Source organism: Hemicordylus capensis, chromosome 6 (genome assembly GCF_027244095.1).
Source record: "Hemicordylus capensis ecotype Gifberg chromosome 6, rHemCap1.1.pri, whole genome shotgun sequence".
NCBI classification, from domain to species: domain Eukaryota; kingdom Metazoa; phylum Chordata; class Lepidosauria; order Squamata; family Cordylidae; genus Hemicordylus; species Hemicordylus capensis.
Genome location: NC_069662.1, coordinates 4,526,077 through 4,545,377, shown reverse-complemented (window position 1 = coordinate 4,545,377; position 19,301 = coordinate 4,526,077). Strand labels below are relative to the sequence as shown.

General features: G+C 53.4%; 1 protein-coding gene across 1 annotated transcript in view; it reads right to left on the bottom strand.

Moving 5' to 3' along the window:
- Positions 1 to 19,301, bottom strand: part of IPO4 (importin 4) — a 36,110-nt gene that overhangs the window by 6,765 nt on the left and 10,044 nt on the right. The window contains exons 9-25 of the mRNA XM_053265144.1: positions 18,818 to 18,901; positions 18,553 to 18,714; positions 17,311 to 17,364; positions 17,117 to 17,226; positions 15,795 to 15,903; positions 14,813 to 14,942; positions 12,579 to 12,692; positions 12,147 to 12,260; positions 10,979 to 11,102; positions 10,665 to 10,776; positions 7,445 to 7,563; positions 6,082 to 6,159; positions 5,448 to 5,505; positions 4,906 to 5,011; positions 3,103 to 3,296; positions 2,184 to 2,240; positions 908 to 1,033 (exon numbers count right to left, since the gene is read on the bottom strand). Coding sequence (XP_053121119.1) covers positions 908 to 1,033; positions 2,184 to 2,240; positions 3,103 to 3,296; positions 4,906 to 5,011; positions 5,448 to 5,505; positions 6,082 to 6,159; positions 7,445 to 7,563; positions 10,665 to 10,776; positions 10,979 to 11,102; positions 12,147 to 12,260; positions 12,579 to 12,692; positions 14,813 to 14,942; positions 15,795 to 15,903; positions 17,117 to 17,226; positions 17,311 to 17,364; positions 18,553 to 18,714; positions 18,818 to 18,901 — 1,851 coding nt within the window. The remainder of the gene's footprint in view (positions 1 to 907; positions 1,034 to 2,183; positions 2,241 to 3,102; positions 3,297 to 4,905; positions 5,012 to 5,447; positions 5,506 to 6,081; positions 6,160 to 7,444; positions 7,564 to 10,664; positions 10,777 to 10,978; positions 11,103 to 12,146; positions 12,261 to 12,578; positions 12,693 to 14,812; positions 14,943 to 15,794; positions 15,904 to 17,116; positions 17,227 to 17,310; positions 17,365 to 18,552; positions 18,715 to 18,817; positions 18,902 to 19,301) is intronic.

Sequence of the window (19,301 nt, the reverse complement as noted above, 5' to 3'; positions counted from 1 at the left end):
CGTCGTCTACACTGGCTGGCAGCAGCAGCTCTCCAAGGTTTCAGGCAGGAATCTTTCCCAGGCCTACCGGGAGATGCTGCCAGGCAGCGAACGTGGGACCTTCTGCAGGCAAAGCAGAGGCTCAGTGACGGAGCGATGGGCCCCATCCCCAAATCATGGGTGACACAGGAAGCACCGAGCCATCTAGCTCAGTGTTGTCTACACGGACTGGCAGCGGCTCTCTCCAGGAGGTCCGGCTCGAGGGCCTTTCGTAGCCCTACCAAGAGATGCTGCAGGGATTGAACCCGGGACCTTCTGCACGAAAAGGAGTGCTGATGGTGCAGGAGGCTCGGCTGTCAAGCACGCGGGACAGGGCCTTCTCAGTCACTGCCCCCCGGCTCCGGAATGCAACCCCAGCTCAGCTTCCACCACCATTTTTAGAAAACAAGCAAAGCCGGGGCTCTTCAAGGAGACGGGTTTCCACTCTTGCTGCTCAGTGTTTTATGCATTATTGTTTTCTAGAGGTGTTGAAAATCTTTAAATAGATTCTGTTTATATTTATATGGATAGCTCTGCTTCTTGCATTTTAATTGGGTATCGCTTTAACGGTATTGTAAACCGCTTTGAGAGGATTTTAAGGAAAAGCGGGATATACATCCAACAAACCACCCAATAAATCAGTGAAATAAGAGGCTCTGGGATGGAGCTCCGGACCCAAAAAAGAGCTCGGGGAGCCTTTGCTTGGCCTTCAGGTGCTCGCAGGGATTTCGGGCCCAGGGGAGGGGAAGGAAGAGCCGAGAAAGGGGCAGAGGAGTGGGAACAGCGCGAGGGAAAGGAGCTCGACCTTCTCGGGGCCACACTGAAGGGCAGGAAGCAGAGGAGAGGTACGGAGAAGCCAACCGAGGAGGGGAGCAGCTCCAGGACTCACCATCTTGTTGAGGAGCAGAGGCAGGAAGCCGGCAAAGTACGGGGCAAAGGTCTCGCCCCCAGCGGCCTCCGCAAGCGCAGGGATCACCTCTCCCGCGTACTCAATCAGCATGGAGTCATATTCTGCCTGGTGTGCGAGAAGAGGAACACGCGATTCGCCCAATTCTGCCCTCCAACCCCAGAGCTGGCAAGCCGGCACTTTTCCTGCTTTTGCTGGGTTTATTTATTTTATTTTATTTATTTTTACATTTCTATACCACCTTTCATTAAAAAACAACCCCAAGGCGGTTTACAAAAATTAAAACATACAATAAAAAAGCAATAAAAAACATCAAGCTAAAAACACATAAACACAGCCATAAAAACAATACAACAGATAAAGCTCCCATCATCCCCAGCCGTTGTGGCTGGGGAAGTTGGGGGTTGTAGTCCAACAGCAGCCAGAGAGCCTTGGGTGAGCCACTCTGCTCCAGCCTACAATCCTCAACAGGGGCAGAGGCCTCCTTTGGACCTCACGACTGACGCACACAACAGTCACTGGGGTGGACAGACAGGTTCTCTCCGCGCTTATTCAAAAGCGACTCTCCCAGCGAAAGGTGCTTACTCCAAAGCAGGTGCAACTGAGGCCCCGAACCCCACCACTCGGCCTCGCTCCCCACATGCCTCCCAAGGGAGCCCGACTGGATCAGAAGCAAGGCATGCTGGGAGCCGGGTATTGCAGCCTTTGGCCGAGGGTGCTAAGACACACTTCTGAAGCATCCCGGAAGTCAGTCATGTTATAATGATGTTATAGCCACCCAGAGACGTAAGTTTGGGCGGGGCATACATTTAATAAATAAATAATAAAATAAAATAATTAGCATTTGTTTTCATCATAGCAGTGCAGCTGCTGTATTTGGATGGCTCGTTTTGCTTTCAGGGTTTTTTGTTTTTTAACTGCTAATTTTCTGTTATTTATTGTAGCCACAAGCCATCTCTTATAGTCGAGGTGGAGGAAAATGAAGCCAAACTGAGCATTTTTTTAAAAATGAAAAGGCAGGGTATAGGTTTTCAAAAATATGTATCTTTATATGTAACACTCCCCCTGCCCCATTTCGACTCATTTTGACCTGCGTTTCCACCAGCAAAAGCTCACAGAACCAGGTTTGGCCATCTCGCTCACCCCCCCCCCCCCCGCCCCGTTCCATCCAGACTGCCGTCTCTGTTCCTGAGAGCTGTGCTTCCCAGAAGCAAACACCACGGAGGGCACCGGCTGCGGGTGTCCATCCCACGCTCACCTCCTCTTCGTCGTCGTCGTCGCCATCCTCGTCCACATCGGCACCCTGGCAGGCTGTCTGGGAAAGGGAGCCAGGAGGAGATTTTCAGACAGAATGCAGGCGACATCTGCCAGGGCCAATGTCACCCCACCGAGGCACCCGGGACAAAAGCAGGCTGGGCATCTGCTACGCTTTGCCATTCGCGGGAGTTCTCCAACGGAGCTCCACAGAAGTTGCCAGACTACAACTCCCATCACCCCCCAACCGCAAACAGTGTGGTTGAGGATGATGGGAGTTGTAGTCCAACATCATCTGCAGATCCCAGTTGGGGAACCCCTGCTCTGTGGCACACTTCCCCCCTTCCCTCTAAAAAGGCCAGCTTCTGGCCCTCACAGGCGCACATTATGTCTTCCTGAACCCACAGCTGGCCAGAAATGAGCTCACAGGGATCAGTCTTTTCCCCAGAGCTTTCAGCATCAAGCCGAGAAAGCTGAATTCAATGGAGGTGCCTGTGAATAATTTATTCCAGTGTTTTAACGGTAGGTTGCAAAAAGTTCGCTTCTTTCTCGGCACAGAAGCTGCCTTTTCAGAAACCTTGCTTCTAAAGCACATTCATAGCCTTGATTTTCAGACAAGGACACCGGGAGGCATGGGGGTGGGGGGCAGACCCCAAACTCCCTCCCCCCAGTGCCTAGCAGGCCTCACCGACACAAGCTCGGGTCGAGGGGGGATCTGGCTGCCCCAGGGTTTCCCAGCCTCGGACCCCCACATGACGTTGGACTACAACTCCCATCACCCCCGTCACAAACGCCTTTGTAGTGTGGGGTGATGGGGGTTGTAGTCCACGTCATCTGGGCACCCGAGGTTGGGAGCCTGTGCTCCAGAAGGGGAAGAATCCCGCAACAGAGGCATCCCTCCCTCACAGTCCCGCCACACTCACTTTCTTCTCCAGCACCTCCCGGATCACCCGGCACAGCTCGGCCAGCTGGCCAGGCTCCCGGATGGCCTCCTGTCGGCAGGACTTCACCAGCTTGCCCAGCATCTCCAGGACGGCCATTGCCACCTGGCGCTCTTTGTCTTCCCGGATCCCTTTGGTATAAACCTGCAGCACCATGGACAGCAGCTTCTGGAGAGCTGGGGAAGAAGGTCCCCAAGGTCCCATGAAGAAACCAAGAAGCCCCACCTCCCGCACATCATGTACCCCGTTTGCTCGTTGGCCGGGAATGCATCGTCGGCCTTCCCCTGGAAGGTCAGCGGTTGGGAGCGCATCCGGAGCCGGGTTGCTCCTCCCACCTGCTCCAAGGCAGGGCCAATCAGCCGAGAGTTTCCCGTGACTGAATAATACTCAGGCATAGTTGGGGTCGTGGCACAACCACCTGGGGTCCCCGCGCAAGTGGGAGAACTTCCAGCTCCCCTCTGGGATTGATCGGGGGAGATGGGAGAACCCCTCCCAGCTTAAGGGTCCTACGTGCCTTATGCCTGAGGACAGGGAAGTCTGCTTGAGGGAACAGGTGAGAGGAGCTGGTCTGGGACGGCCTCGCCTTGCCCTCCGACAGCTCCAGTTTCTTGCTGTCCGACACAAAGCCATCGGATTGTTCCCCTTGTTCCATGCCATCTGGGGCATCCAATGGGGTTGGTGCCTTACGAGCAGGCGAACCATGGGGTGAGAGGGCGGGAGGATCAGGTCCCAGCCTGGACCTGGGAGGGGGTCGGAGAACTGAGCTCAATGCCTCTGAAGGAATGGGCAGAGCAGCTTCTAGCAGTGGAGCGCCCTCATCACAAATGCCATCGATATTACAGGGCGGAGCACTAGGCAGGGACGGAGAGGCCTCGAGCTGCGGCACAGGATTGGTGGGAACCGGGGAAAGGGGTCCCTTGCGCAGCTCTTCCGAAACCAGGCGTCTGAGTAGTGCCTGGATGGGGGGAGGGAACTCTTCCTCCTCATCTTCCTCTGCCTCTTCCCCCGTCGGGAGGGGGGGCGTGCAGCTGATTGGTGCACTTAACTGACCCCATTGGTCGGTTGAGGCCCTGACCCCTGGCCGAGGTCTACCAGTTCCTCTCTGATCTCGGGTTCCAAGCTCCCTGGAACCGTGGTCTGAGGGGCATCAGGAGTGGGGGACCGCATCAACGTGGGTCTGGGGGCTGGAGAGGTTGTGCAGCCCAATCTCATCTCCTTAGGGCGAGTTGTGGTGGTGGGACATGTTGCTGCCAACTATGCTGCCCAACACACCGAGGCCAATGTGGAGGCCGATGTGGAGAAAGAGGGGAAGACCTCACTCTTGGTGCAAAAGGAGCGAGCAGCCATGCTGGAAGGAGCCCCATCGCAGTGGACCAGTGGCGCAGGTTGCCATTGCCGATGAGTTTGTGTAGCCGTGTTTCTGTCTCCCTTCCCCCCGATCTTACACAAGGAAACACGAGGAAAGGCGGGGGTGGGGCCAAGGTAGGAAGACTAAGGAATAGAGCCTAGCAAATTTTGAGGCACCGAGCCTAAAAGAAAAGTGCACCTGCTCTGGAGTGAGACAGGACAAAAACTGGAGGCTGAGGGGGTAACTCCTCCCATAAGGCCATGTTAAATTCTGCTGATTGGCCCGTCTCGGAGCAGGTGGGAGGAGCAACCCGACTCTGGATACACTCCCCCACCGAGGGAGAAAACTGGTTCCCACCCCTGTCAATAAAATTGCAATTCCGTACCAACTTCTGTGTGCTTAGTCATGTTCTCCCCGTCCTGCCCACTCCCACTTACCAGCGCTGTGGGGTTCGGACGGATCGCGTTCACAAACCCGATGCAGAGAGATGCAGAACTGCCCCAGGGCTTCAAAAGCGGATTTCCTCACATTGATGAGGGGGCACTGAAACGCAGACAGGAAGAGAGAGCGTGTCGGAGTTTGTTTTCATGGTGCCCATAGAGCATAAGCCTCCTTATTCCAGATCCTTCAACGACCATATTTTATCCCACTTACCATCCCCAAAGTGTGTCGGCTGGGGCTTACTCTTGCCTGGAGATCTGCTGGCTCTTCCTCCCCACCCAGGCTGATCCTTTCCTCTCCCATCTCCTTTGTTTTTGACGAAATCTCCTGGCTTAATGTTGCCTTTTAGCCCTTCCCCATCAGACAGATAAGGAGATCTTAAAACCCACCCCCCAAATAAGTGATGAGGCCCATTTCAGAGACAGCACCCTTCTTTTCTTCCAAGGACTTTCTCTGCTCTGCCCAGCAGGCCTCCCCTTTCGCCATCTGCCCACCCAACCGGGGGGACTGGGGAGTCGTAACTCCGGCCCATTATTACCTCCAACAGCTTGAAGACCTCCTGGAAGGAGCTTTCCAGAAAAGGCAGGAAGGCCACACTAAGACGGAGACAGAAACCAATTAGGGCGGGCTGCAAGCCATTCTCACGACTTGTCCTTCTCCAGCTGTGCCTCCCTCCCCATCTTCTAGGAGTTAGTCGGTGTCAACAATGAACGTACCACTGTCAGTAAAGTGAGCAAGATGGTGTCCTTCATGCTTCACAGAACCCTTTGATGCCTCAATGTGAGGCAGAGGAGGGGAGCTCACACAACCCCAAGGAACCACACCAGTCCCTTCATCAGGAATACCCAAGGGCCACCGTGTTCCGGAAGGAATATCAGATGTTTCGGTCAGAAGGGCACCTCCACCTGGCCAGCGTTATTTTTCTTTACCCAGCCCCTAAAGAGCACTCTCGGTTTTAACGGGCTTAAGCAAACCCCTTATGACCTCACTCCCTGAGAAGGCATGACCCTCCCCACCTGAACTCCACTACATCACGTGGAATCAGCGACCCAGATGAGCTAGGCTGCTGATTTTACTGAGTGTAGCTGGGCTGGAGTGAGCTGGGCCAGGCCTCCTCAGGAAGTGAGGCTGCGCTCTCCAAAGTATGCAAACACACACAGACACACAGGTACCTGGCATTGGTGGCGATCTCTCCCAGGGCTACACAGGAATCCTCCTTTTCATCCATAAAGGCATTTCCCACACTCAACCTGTGCAGAAGGGGGCGGGGGGGGGAGGAAAAAACAATGGGACTGCCGCCTCCTCAAACTACAGATCTAAGCCCTAAAGACAAGACCCAATTCCTAAAGCATTCTCTAAAGTTTTGTTCATGCGGTGGTGATTAACTCAGGCCCACACGGCACCACTTCGGATGCAGGTAGAGTGCACAGGTAATAGGTAGAGTGCACAGGTAATGTATACTCTTCCGTATGCAAATCTCTCTCTCAGCCTTCCCAGCACTGAGGAAAGCCTAGTGCTGTGCAGAGGCCAGCACAGTGGGAAGCCGCCCCAACACTGAAGGCATTTGACCAAAGTGGGCCCCTCCTGAAAACTGCAAAGCCCACTGCACTTAGCATGCCAAGGAGAGGCTCCCCCTTACCTCACATGTAACCGAAATCTACCTCTGTAGGTTTTCTCCCCATTGCTCCTGGTCCTTGGCAGAGGGCGTGGACAGCTGCTCCCTCTCTTCCAGGGCCTTTTGACCCTTCCCAGCATGGTGAGCAAGACCCCTTTCCTGGTCTTCTCTCTGGACCCCTGGCCATACAGACACCCCTCACCGCTTCGTTTCCTCCCGCCCCCCACCCCCCCAGGGCTTAGGCCCAGCTGAAGCCAAGGAGCTGGTTTTTAATTTTTAATTTTTAAAGACCAAAGCCATTCTGGCAACTTTACCAGAAGGTTCACCATCTTGGTGTTCGGTTCTGCCAGAAAATAAAGAAGCCTCCTGCAGCTTTCCAGGGGCCCAGAAAGCAAAAAAAAAAAAAAAAGGAGGAGTTCAGACGGGTTTCTGCTAACTGGGCAAAAAGGCACCTTTTAAAGTGGTGATTCTCTTTATTTAGCAGGGGGGGGGAGTAACTGGCCCCATCCGCCCCCCAGCACAGCATCCCTCCAGTGACTGTTGCTGTTGTCTCTCTTATGTTTCTTTTTAGAATGTGAGCCCTTTGAGGACAGGCAGCCATCTTATTTATCTATTATTTCTCTATATAAACCACTTTGGAAACTTTTGTTGAAAAGCGGTATATAAATATCTGCTGTTGTTGTTGTTCTGTACTCTCCCTTCTCATCTTGGACATCATCCCCAACAGTTTGCTCCCATAATTTAATTCCATAACAGCAGGGGTTCTCAAACCTGGGTCCCCAGATGCTGTTGAACTACAGCTTCCATCATCCGCAGCCACAATGCCCAAGGGGATGATGGGAGTTGTAGTCCAACAGCATCTGGAGAGCCAAGTATGAGAACCCTGCCCTGTCGGAGCTGCCTGTGACTGGGTTAAGTACCCTGTAATCTCAGAGTCATCATCTTCCTCGTCGTCGGTCAGGCTCTCGTCTCCCTCCACCTCGGCCTCCTCTTCCTCGTCGTCAAACAGAAGGAAAGAACTGCCAGTGCCGTAGCGAGGCTGGGCAGAGAAAGGGAGACCAACAAGAGACCCATGAAGCAGGGCAGGGACCGAGGGGCCTCTGCTGTTTGCCCCGGCAATCTTGATCCAAGCTTCAGGGCCGGCCCAAAATGTCCTGGCACAGGGCTGCTTTTGCCACAAGGGAAACTAGCAGATCAGACGATCTGAATCAACCAGCCACCTGCTTTTCAAACCCATTAAACCTAACGTTGATGTCATTAAAAACTGAATTCAAGCAGTGTTTTGAAATACTGAGGGAAGCAGGGAGGGGGTTGTAGCTCGATGGAAGAGCATCTGCTTTGCATGCAAGGAGTTCCAGGTTCTTCAGTCCTTAGCAGCAGCCTGGGAGAAACCCCTGCCTGAAACCTGGGAGAAGCCGCTGCCAGCCAGTGTAGACAATGCTGAGCTAGATGGACCAAGGGTCTGACTCGGCAGAAGGCAGCTTCCTAGGTTCCTTTTCCGTGGCACATGCAAGCCAGCCCTTGGACTCTTCTCTTTGTGAATTTAACGACAACAACAAAAGCTACCACTCATGTTTTACAGACACAGCTTAATATGGCATTTGTCATTCCCCATTACAGGAGCAAACCTAAGCCAAAAACAGGCCTAAATAAAGAGGTGGGCCTTTACCCGGCAGCCCCCGCAATGAAAACGAGCTCTCCCCAGACCCCATTAACCGGAGCTTTCAATTCAATCATCTACCAAACCAACTGCTCTGTGGCTCTAAATATGGGCCTTACTATGAACCGCCAAGTTGTATGAGAAGAGAGAGAGGTACCAAATTAGGAGCTGTTTTTGAGGACTCAGTCAGGATTAAGGGTGTTTTCTCTTGCTGTAGCACTTTACCAATGACATGATTAATCTATGGAATTCTCTGCCACGAGCTTGGATGACTTAAAAAGGGACTCAGACAAATTCATGGGAGGACATGGCTACTAGTCTGGTGGCTGTGGGCCACCTCCAGCCTCAGAGGCACAATGCCTCTCAGTGTCAGTTGCAGGGCAGCAACAGCAGGGGCAGAGAGGGCATGCCCTCACTGCTTGCCTGTGGGCTTCTCAAAAGGCATCTGGTGGGCCAGTGTGTGAAAGAGGATGCTGGACTAGATGGGCTTCCTTGGGCCTGATTCAGCAGGGCTGTGCTTATATTTAATGACTGCTCCTATAAATAAGCATGAGGTCTGTCTGTATATGTTGGAGCTGGCATAGAAATAGTGCAGACTTTGACTTCTTGCAATGCCTGGTCCTTTGGCCTGTGAAAGGAAAGTAAAATGGCTGCACTTATGCCAAGCAGCCATCCATGTAAAATACTAGACTGCGCACGCGTCAGTTTGAAGGCTCAGCAAGCACGATGGAGAGCGAGAGAAAATACAAGGGCGAGTGTTTGTCAGATGGTTAATCCGTGAGAAAGGCTGAAACAAGCAACTCAAGAGAACGGGGGCACGGCTGATAAGGGTGGGCCCAGGCGGCCAAAAGGAGCCAGAGACCTTGAAAAGATAGTTTGAAGCTGCTGGCATGTAACCAATTAGCATTCCTGTATAACCATAGTAATGACGAAGTAACTGAGCTTGCTTACCCTGCTATTTTAAGTTCTAACTAAGTTTTGTCTTCTGGGTCTTTCCTTGGAACCCTGATCCTGAGTTCACACCTTCTGGATCAAGAATAAACTTCCTTCTCTTGCTACCTTTGCCTGGATTAGCTGGAGGAGAGCTGGTCTTGTGGCAGCAAGCATGACTCATCCCCTTAGCTCAGCAGGGTCCGCCCTGGTTGCATATGAATGGGAGACTAGAAGTGTGAGCCCTGTAAGAGATTCCCCTCAGGGGATGGGCCGCTCTGGGAAGAGCATCTAGGTTTCATGTTCCCTCCCTGGCAGCATCGCCAAGATAGGGCTGAGAGAGATTCCTGCCTGCCACCTTGGAGAAGCCGCTGCCAGTCTGTGTAGACAATACTGAGCTAGATAGACCAAGGGTCTGACTCAGTAGATGGCAGCTTCCTATGTTCCTATGACTACCGCTAGGCAACAAACCAAGGGAACTGTTTAGTTCCATGACAGGCCCCTATGCTGACAGTTTATCCTTCCGCACACCCACCCGCACACATGCATTTTATCAGCCAATGGTCATGCATCTGTGGGCTCTAGTCCAAAAAAGCTGGTGTCACAATCAGCGTTTCGTCTTGAAGGTGCCATGGACGTATTTCCCACCCCAGCCCCGTTCCTGCTCCAGAAAAAAGCCCAAGCCTTCGCGCCCAAATACGTTCTCAAAAGGTGCTGCGATCGCTTAAAGCGGGGGCAGTCTCAGCAGCACTCCCGCTTCGATACAGATGCCCCGTCTCCTCTGCTCTTCTCCTCTTTAGAGGAAAACAACAGATGCCGTCCAGCCTCTTGCCTGCAGCCGCAGAACTGACGGTACGAGCTCCCTCCACTCAAACTGGAGGGGTGGGGGGGGGGCACTGCTTCAAAAAACCACAAACTCCTCCAGAGAGGACTCCACTCTGTCGATTTGCGGGGTGAGCAGAGAAGCCAGTCTCTGCTGCCATTTCTTTTTCTCCATATTGCTTACACAGGAAGATGCCTTCTACTGAACCGGACCACTGGTCAGTGGCGTAGGAAGCCGGCAGCCCCGGTTCAGCCCACCGTTGGAGGCCCTCCTAGCCACGCCCACTGCGCCGGACGTCAAACGAAGGGGGCGTCGATGGGGTGTGGCGGCCCGGGGTCTTTGAACCCATTGGGGCAACGGTAGCTACGCCCCTGCCACTGGCCCGTCTAGCTCAGCACTGTGGCCAGACGACAACTCCCATCATCCCCAGGCATGAGGGCCAACAGTCAGGAATGGTGGAGGAACGCAGCCCAACCACAGCTGGAAGCTGTGCAGCTCTGATCGGCAGTGTCAGGCAGCAGTCGTCCAGGGTTTCAGGCAGGAGTCTTCCCCAGGCCTGTCCGGAGAAGCTGCCAGGGACTGAACCTGGGGCCTTCGGCAGTCAAAGCTGGTGCTCTACCAGTAATCCATGGCCCCATTCCCAATCGCTGCCCCCCGCCATCCCATTTTAAAGGCAAAGTTGCTGGTCCTCATGGCTCCTGGCAAGTTTTGGAGAAGCTGTTCTTACCTCGATGCCCTCGGTGGACTTGAGGGAATAGAGTATGAAGGTGGTGATGCGAGGCAGGTACGGAGCAATGGAGTCCTCTAACACAGCCGCGAGTGAGCCAAAGAGGCTGTACCTATCAAGACAAAGACTTAATTGGCAAAGCCGGTAACCCATACATTGACAGCAAATGGATAAAAGGACCCACTGGAACAAGGCCACACTTGGGAACTAGGATTCCACTCTGGCGATGAACAGCAATCTGCCCCCCAGCCTAAACCTTAGGTTCTTAACCTTCTCCTGCAGGCTGTCCCGCTCAAGGGGCACAGTTGACTTACGTGCAACGCCTCAAGTCAGGGTCATCCACCTGGTCGCAGAGGTCCAGCCCCAGCTGGCAGCACTTTTCAGCAAGCGGCAGGAAGACGTCCTTCTTCATGACACTGGCGAGGACAGCCAAAGTCTCTGGAAAGAAAAGCAGAGGGTGGAAGGCCAAGGGCGGGGGCTGCTGGGAAATAAAGGGGGCCAGGTGGGCAGGCCCTGGGGAGAGCCACGGACCATCCTCACCCCAACTTTATACTGTATTGGCCTGGATTCAAGGTGAAACCCGTCCCCTCCCCCTCCTGCAGTGCTTCCCTGTTACCTCCAGTGACTGTTGTTGGTGTCTATCTTCTGCTTTAAGGGACTGTAAGAGGACTGTAAGCCCTCTGGGGACAGGGATCTTTCTTACTGATTGGTTTATTATTTCTCTACGTAAACTGCTTTGGAAACATTTGTTGGAAAGCGGCATTTAAACAGTAGCCATTGTAACAGCAGCTGTAGCTGTAGCTGTAGTTAAATGGGGCAGTGGGGCTGGGCTTGACTTAAATTCAGAATCCTCTTTCTTTCAGCGCTATCTTTTGAGCCATCGTCTTACTGAATTTACCCAAATCCAAGACTAGGTTTCCTCCAAGTTATTTTGTGTTAGAAGCCTGGGTGGTGGTGGGGTGTGTGTGTCAATCTTAAATTCAGAGTCCTCTTCCTTTTGAGTAAATAAGGGTATAACCTGTATGTAGCCTCTATTATTATTATTTATTTTTTTTAAAGGGGCTCGTCTTAAATTTAGAGACATCTTTATTCTGGTTAATATGGGTACATTCAGAGTTGCCCTCTATTTGGGTAAATACGGTACTCCTCCCATTTACCAGCTAAGGACGCAGATTTCATGTCCAAAAGCAAACCACCCAGAGACGCAAGTTTTGGGCAGTATAAAAATATGCAAATAAAGTTTAAAAATAAATAAATAAATAAACAAATGTGCAACATCCAATATCTATCTATTTCTCTATCTCTCTCTCTATATCCACAAACAGTTATCACAAGCACAGCGGCGGCAGCTCTAACACTGCACACAAGGTTCTATGGAGTAACCCAAGCCAAACTAAGGCAGGTCCCTGCCTGGAGGAGGCTACAAACCGTAAACGCTAAATCTAACCCGTAAACTCCAAAAAGGCCCAACCGCTTACTCACCTATGGACTGGATCTGGACGGGCCTAAGGTCCTCCCGAGTGGTGAGCAGGTAACCCATCAGGTGGTCCATGACTGCTTGGAAATACGGCAGGAGGCCCTCCTGGGCAGCCTGGGCTGTAGACAGGGGGGGGGGGCAAGGTGAGGCTTGCACGGGGGGCAGGGAGCCAGGAGCTCCCACAAGTACAAAGATCTACCCTGAGCCAGATCTACGAGTCTTGGGGAAGAGAACCATTCTCACTTCCCTTAGGAGAACCCGGGAATCTGGCAACGTGACGCCCTGGCCCTCCCTCCCTGCCACCCACTGGCAACTTTCGAGGGGAAAAGAAGCTCTGCAGCCCAGCCTGCCAGGGGTCCTCCCAACCAGGAGCTGTGGGACTCCAGCCCCCCATCAGCCCCAGAGGCAAGAGCCGGCCAGGCCAGGCGTGTGCATACCAACGGCTCCGATGGCGCTGACCGCCAGCTCCTTGGTGCGGGGGCTGCCGGGGGAACTCAGGGTCATGAGCATCCGTTCCATCAGGGCAGGGAGGTACGGCGAGATCTTCTCTCCTGTGAGGAGGAGGAGGAGGAGGAGGGATGAGGAGACGCTGGCCAGCTCGGAGCCAAATCACTGGGTGGCGAGGGGGCAGAGGGCCATCGCCAAAAGCCAGAACGCCCAGAGGGGGAGCAATTTCTTAGTTCGAAAATTAGGCAGAGTGTATTAAAAGATTAACAACATGTATTTTTTAAAAAGGAAAAATAAAAAAAGGAAGGAGCAGGGGTTACTGCTTGTGAAGGAGGGGTAGAGGGAACTTGGCCAAGGCCAGAGTCCTGCGGGGGTGGATTCACAACCACGCGCCCAAGCGACACCCCCGGCATCCGATGTCAGATGCAGCGGGGCCGGGCCTCGGCCGAGGACAGGGAACATCGGAGCTTCCCTTCCCCAGACAGCATGTTGTGGCATCACAGACAGAGAACTCCTTGCGCGGACTCCTCGAGGAGAAAGGGAAGGGAGCTTCCAGTAGGGCTGTGCACGGACTGGTCCGGAGCCCATTCTAAGGGCCTCCGGGCCGGTCTGGACCTGGGGCCGGTCTGGCACTGGGGATGGGTGGATCTTTAAGGGCGGGGGAGGGTGTACTTACCCCTCCCGCCGCTTCCCCCCCCCTCCAGCGCTCCCCGTTTTGTAAGCATTTGGGGTGGCAGGGTACCTGCCGACGTGCACACATGCAGTGAGGCTTTTGAAGCCATTTGATGAGGAACGGGAGTAGGGGCGGCAGGAAGGTACCCATCCTCCGCAGGCCACGGTTCCCTGAAACAAGGCTGGCAGAGCTTCCCCTTGCTTTTGGTTTAGTTTTCATATATAGAGGAAGAGCACAAGACAGGAAAGCGATATCTGAAGAAGGAACATAGGAAAGCTGCCATATACTGAGTCAGACCCTTGGTCCATCTGGCTCAGTATTGTCTACACAGACTGGCAGCGGCTTCTTCAAGGTTGCAGGCAGGAGTCTCTCTCAGCAGCCGAATCTTGGAGATGCTGCCAGGGAGGGGACTTGGAACCCAGATATGCTCTTCCCAGAGCGGCTCCATCTCCTGAGGGGAATCTCTTCCAGTGCTACTCACACATCAAGTCTCCCATTCATCTGCAACCAGGGTGGACCCTGCTTAGCTAAGCTTGCCACCACAAGACCAGCTCTCCCCGCTCCAGATTTCTGTCCCAACAAGCAGCCCTTAGCTCTGGTTGCACACCCATCCTTCTGATAAATATGCTACTCTGCAGAGGAAACATACTCGGCCTCCCTCCATTCCCCAGTTATCTTGACTCCCTGTGATTTTAACACTCCAGTTTCTGTTCTAAGTTATTGCAGTGATCTAACTCTTCCCACCACAACTGGCCGTTGACACCCTGAGGTTTCTGTCACTCTCTCTTCGTGCTGGCTGGAGCCACCCAAATTGTTTAAGAGAGAAGGAAAAGCCGATGGAATTAGCGAGTCAAAAGAGAAGACCTCGGATTGGAAAGAGGAGGAGCCATCTTTGGAGCTGGATCACAGGACTGGAAGAACTGGGTGGGGTCCTCCTTCCCAAGCAAATAACCTAATTTGCACAGTCCTGCCTCTGGAGCATGTGGGAAGGATAACCCACGAGAGAATGGGGCTGTGGGCAGAGCACCTGCTTTATATGCAAAGGGTCGCAGGTTCAACCCCTGGCAGCATCTCCAGGCCCATCCAAAACCTTACAGAGCTGCTGCCAGTCAGTGTAGAGCATACTGAGCGAGATGGATCAAGGGTGTGACTCAGGATGTGGCAGCTTCTTGGGTAATGGTGCTTCTCTGTGATCCCCAGGTCTTCACACTCATTGGCTGGCACACTGGAAGGCTGGATCGAAGCGCCTTCTTCGTGAGACACTGGGTAGAATCCTGCCTGCATTTCCCCCTCACAACACCACCAGTAAAATGACTAGAACGGGCTGGCCAACCTGAGGCTCTCCAGCTGTTGCTGAACTACAATCCCCATCATCCTTTCCCAGACACAACTGCAGCTGGGGATTGTGGGAGCTGTAGTCCATCAGCTGGAGAGACGCAGGCTGGTCAGTTCTGGACTAGACTTCCATTTGAAAGGAAGTGGAACATTTAAAGGGCCCGGCCAAGACGGTCCTGTGGGGAAAAGGTGGCCAGACTGGCCAGGGGTCCTCACCGAGGTTCTCCACGAAGTTCTCCAAGGCATAGTAGGCCTTGGCCAAGTGGCTGGTGTGAGCCAGCTCCACGCCCTCCAGGTAGCGCAGAAGCAGAGGCATGATGTCGTCGGAATAGCGGGCAATATCAGGCTGCCAGCGGGGGAGAGAAGAGGCACCGAGGAAGAGGCAGAGAGAGAGAGGGAGAGAGAGAGAGAGAGAGAGAGAGTTTTTAGAGACACGTCGCTCTACACCGGTATCCTTTATTTTCAGAAAGCTGTTTTGTAAAACCAGCTCAGTCTCTGGCAGAAGGACTTCTGCCTAGCTTCACGAGCTCCTATTGGGGGAAACAAGCCGGTGCTATAAAAAGCCAGAAGACTGCTTTTCAGCAAGATCACCACACGGCACGTCAAAATGCATCAGTGATTCTAAGAGGCCTTAACAAGTTGTTTTTGGGACTAGGAGTCAGCCCCAAAGTTTAGGAGCCCGACAAGAGACACTCCACAGAATTACTGGACTTATGACAGGCATCGTGGAGGGGGGCAGTGGATTCTCTTTATCCCCCTTACATGCTTAGAACTGGGCTGCAGCCAGGGACAAATAACGGCTTTATTAAAATAGCCCTACCTCTGAATATCCTAGTCTAGGTGCCACGGCTCCCTGGCGCCCGGGATTTGCAACATGCCACCTTGCAGAATTGCCTAGGCCAGTGGTTGCCCAAACTTGGGTTTCCATATGTTGGTGGACTACAACTCCCATCATCCCCAGCTACAATGACCAAAGGTGTAGAACACCTGGCCTAGGCAACACAGACAGGTCTCTGCTCCCACAGAGCTTACAATCTGTGGGCAAAACCAACAGCAGGGGGAGAGAAGAGACCAAGCTATAGGAGGGTTGCCCTGCAAGGCAAGACATGCACTGATCCAGAAGTGGGGGTTGCTTTCTGCACAGGGCACACCCAGCTCTGCTCAGAGGGAGCCCCCTTCTCCCTCCACCCAAGCTCACCTGCAGGTTCTCAGAGAACTGGCCCAGGGCGAAGAGCGCGGCGTTGCGCACCACCTGACTCTCATCCGACAGCGCCCGGCACACCACCTGCAGCATGGGCTGAAGGTGCCTGCAGCGGAGGGGAGAAGTCACAGAAACAGTCATGGTAAGCAGCAGCTGAAGTTGCCCCAGGGACGTGGGGTCTGGTAGCCAAGATCAAAATAGATACACGGTGCTGGACTGCAGCTCTCTGCAGCAATGGAGGGGGGCAAAGGAAGCTGCCATATACCGAGTCAGAACCTTGGTCCATCTCGCTCAGTATTGTCCACCCAGACTGGCAGCAGCTTCTCTGAGGTTGCAGGCACGAGTTTCTCCCAGCCCTATCTTGGAGATGCTGCCAGGGAGGGGACTTGGAACCATCTGCATGCAAGCAGGCAGGTGCTCCTCCCAGAGTGGCTCCATCATCCCCTGAGGGGAGTATCTTACAGAGCTCACACATGGAGTCTCCCATTCAAATTCAAACTAGGGTAGACCCTGCTTAGCAAAGGGGACAATTCATGCTTGCTACCACAAGACCAAATCTCTTCATTATATTTAGGTTGCATATAGAACCAACAGACCCCTCAAAGCAGTGGGAAGAAAAGAAAAGAAAAGAAAAGAAAAAAGAAAAGGAGGGCGGTTGTATGTTCAAACTCACAGCTGTTTTATAGAGTCAGACTCTTGGTCCATCTAGCTCAGTATTGCCTACACAGACTGGCAGCAGCTTCTCCAGGCAGGCTGCAGACAGGACTCTCTCTCAGCCCTATCTAGAGATGCCAGGGAAGGGAACTTGGAACCTTCCGCATGCAAGCACGCAGATGCTCTTCCACTGAGCTACGGCCCCATCCCTTAAGGGAAACTCCCATCCAAATGCAAACCAGGGCGGACCCTGCTTAGCAAAGGGGACAATTCATGCTTGCTACCACAAGACCAGCCTTCCTCTGACAATCAGAGTCGTAGTCCAACAAAGCCTGGGGACCTACGTTTAAGAACCCTTGCTGTAAGGACAGCATGATCTGCACTGAAAAGCAGACTTGGGCTGAGGGTGGGTAGGGGGCACCAGAACTTAAATACACATTTAAGGAGTATGCAGCACAACATACTACAGCAGAAGTCCTTGAACTTGGGTCCCCAGGTGTCAGACTACAACTCCCATCACCCCCTGCCACAACAGCAGAGGTGATGGGTGTTGTAGTCCGACAACATCTGGGAGCCCCAGTTGGAGAATTCCTGTGCATCAGGAAGCTAGCAGGAACCCCCAGCAGCCCGAAGGTGACACCAGGAAGGTGGTCTCTTGTCCCTACTTGTTCCGGATGTGGTCGCCACAGCCTTCAGCCAGCACCGCCAGACACATGAGGCCGGCTTTGCGATGGTAAGGGTTGGGGCTCAGGAGCGCCGGCTCCATCAGCGGCGTCTGCGGACAAGGAGAGGAAGATGGCTTAAAGCAGCCCCCAACCCTTGGATCTCCAAGTTCTCTTGGGCTATCCTCCACACTCACCAGCTGAGGAAAGAGCTTCTCCGGGGGAAGGTGCAGCGCTAACATATCCACCACCTGTTGCGGGAGACAGAAACACGTCTGACCAGGCAGGCCTGCTGGGGTATGGCGAGAGGGAATGGCGTGCTGGGATAGGACGAGAGGAACAGGAAGCGGGCAGAGAAGCAGCCCAGCGACACACTCCTCAGAGTAGACACAGAGACTGGGTCAACGCAGCCCAGCGAGGGAGAAGGCTGGAGCAGGCTGGAATTCGGATACCTTGGTCCATCTAGCTCAGTCTTGTCTTCACTGACTGGCAGTGGCTCTTCTGGGTTCCAGCCAGGGGTCTCTCCTAGCCTGACCTGGAGATGCTGCCAGAGATTGAACCCGGGACCTTCTGTGTGCAGAGCAGATGATCTGCCATTCAGCTCTGGCTCCATTCCCCAGGACTGAGAAAGCGACAGGGCTCCGGTGAGGAAACACTGGCCCAGAGAACCCAGAGAATGCTGGGATTGAACAAGGGGCGGGCAGAAGGCATCGTGGGATTGGGTGGTCATGGGAATGAGACTCCTCAGCAGCATCGGGGTGCAGGACAGGAGGCACCAGAGAGAGAAACACGCGGGGCAAGCATGTTGGGACTAGGGATGTTCAAACGGGTTCGAATTTGAACCAGTTCGGCGGTTCGAATTCGAACTAAACCAGCCATTAGGTTCAAGCTGCCGGTTTGAATTCAAACCCCTGGGTGCCTACCACCCACTCCACTTTTGTGCCCCTAGGTACTCCACACAGGGAATAGTGGGCTGGTTCGAGTCCCATTATACCCTATGAGAAAAATAATTTAAAATATTTCGAAAATGCATAAAACGTAGTAGGAGTGTCTGATTGCTTCAGGGTTTGGGTGTTAGTTGCCTCCCATGGGTGCGCCACAATAGGGAATAATGGGCTCGTTCAAGACCCATTATACCCTATGAGAAAAAAATATGCCCCCCACCAAATTCGTAAAAAATCGTACGAGTTTCCGATTGTTCTGGGGGTTGGGTGGTAGACACCCATGGGTGCCAACTACCACCCCACCCACTTTGAGAGGTTCTAACCAGTTCGAATTCAAACCAAACCCGGGGGGGGTTTTGAGTAAAACCAAACCCAAACCTCCCCCTCCCGGTTTGAACTCGAACCGAACTGGGCAAACCGATTTTGCGCACATCCCTAGTTGGGACTGAGCAAGCTGGGGGCGGGGGCGGGGGGAGGGCACACCCCACTGAGGACCTGGGCCGCAAAGTGCTTGGGCGTCTGGACTTCAGCTCTGTCTTCGATGTCCTCCTCCGTCTGCTCGTCCTCAGCATCCATCTGGCCAGGCGGGGGCTCGGCACTCATGATGGGAAAGAGGGCGCTCAGGATGGGCGAGAGGAGCTTGTGCTTCAGGATGGCCTGGGCGGAGGAAGAGACGTAAAGATTGCCTCTGAGCTGGCTGGCCCTGGGAGTGAAGCTGGAATCCTCCACACACATATATGGGGTGGGTGGAGGGACTCACCTTGCCTTTGAGTTTGATGAGGAAGCTGATGCAAGACAGAGCTTTGACTCGGAGGTTGTCGCCCAGCGCTTGATTGGAGGCCACCTAAGACGGAAATGGAAGGCGTTGGTTTTAAATTCTGTGGGTGCTATTTATGTACTTATCTGTCACATTTTAATACCACCTATAACCAGGCTCCAAGGTGGTTCACAAGTGGTTAAAACACCCATAATTTTAAGATCACCTGTTAAACAAATTACATTTAAAAACCTAGTTAAAATGGAGCGGAAACCAACTAAAAGTCTGACTGATGAGGTGTGTCTTCAGTTTTGCAGGGTTCAGAAAGCAGGGTTTCTGAACATCATCTTCCCATTGTGGCAGGGGGATGATGGGAGTTGTAGTTCAACATCATCTGGGGACCCAGCGTCCAGAACTCCAGGTTTAGGTGGCTTAAATGGAATTAAAGGATTTCTTGGAGAACAGGTGTATGAATGGCTGTTACCAG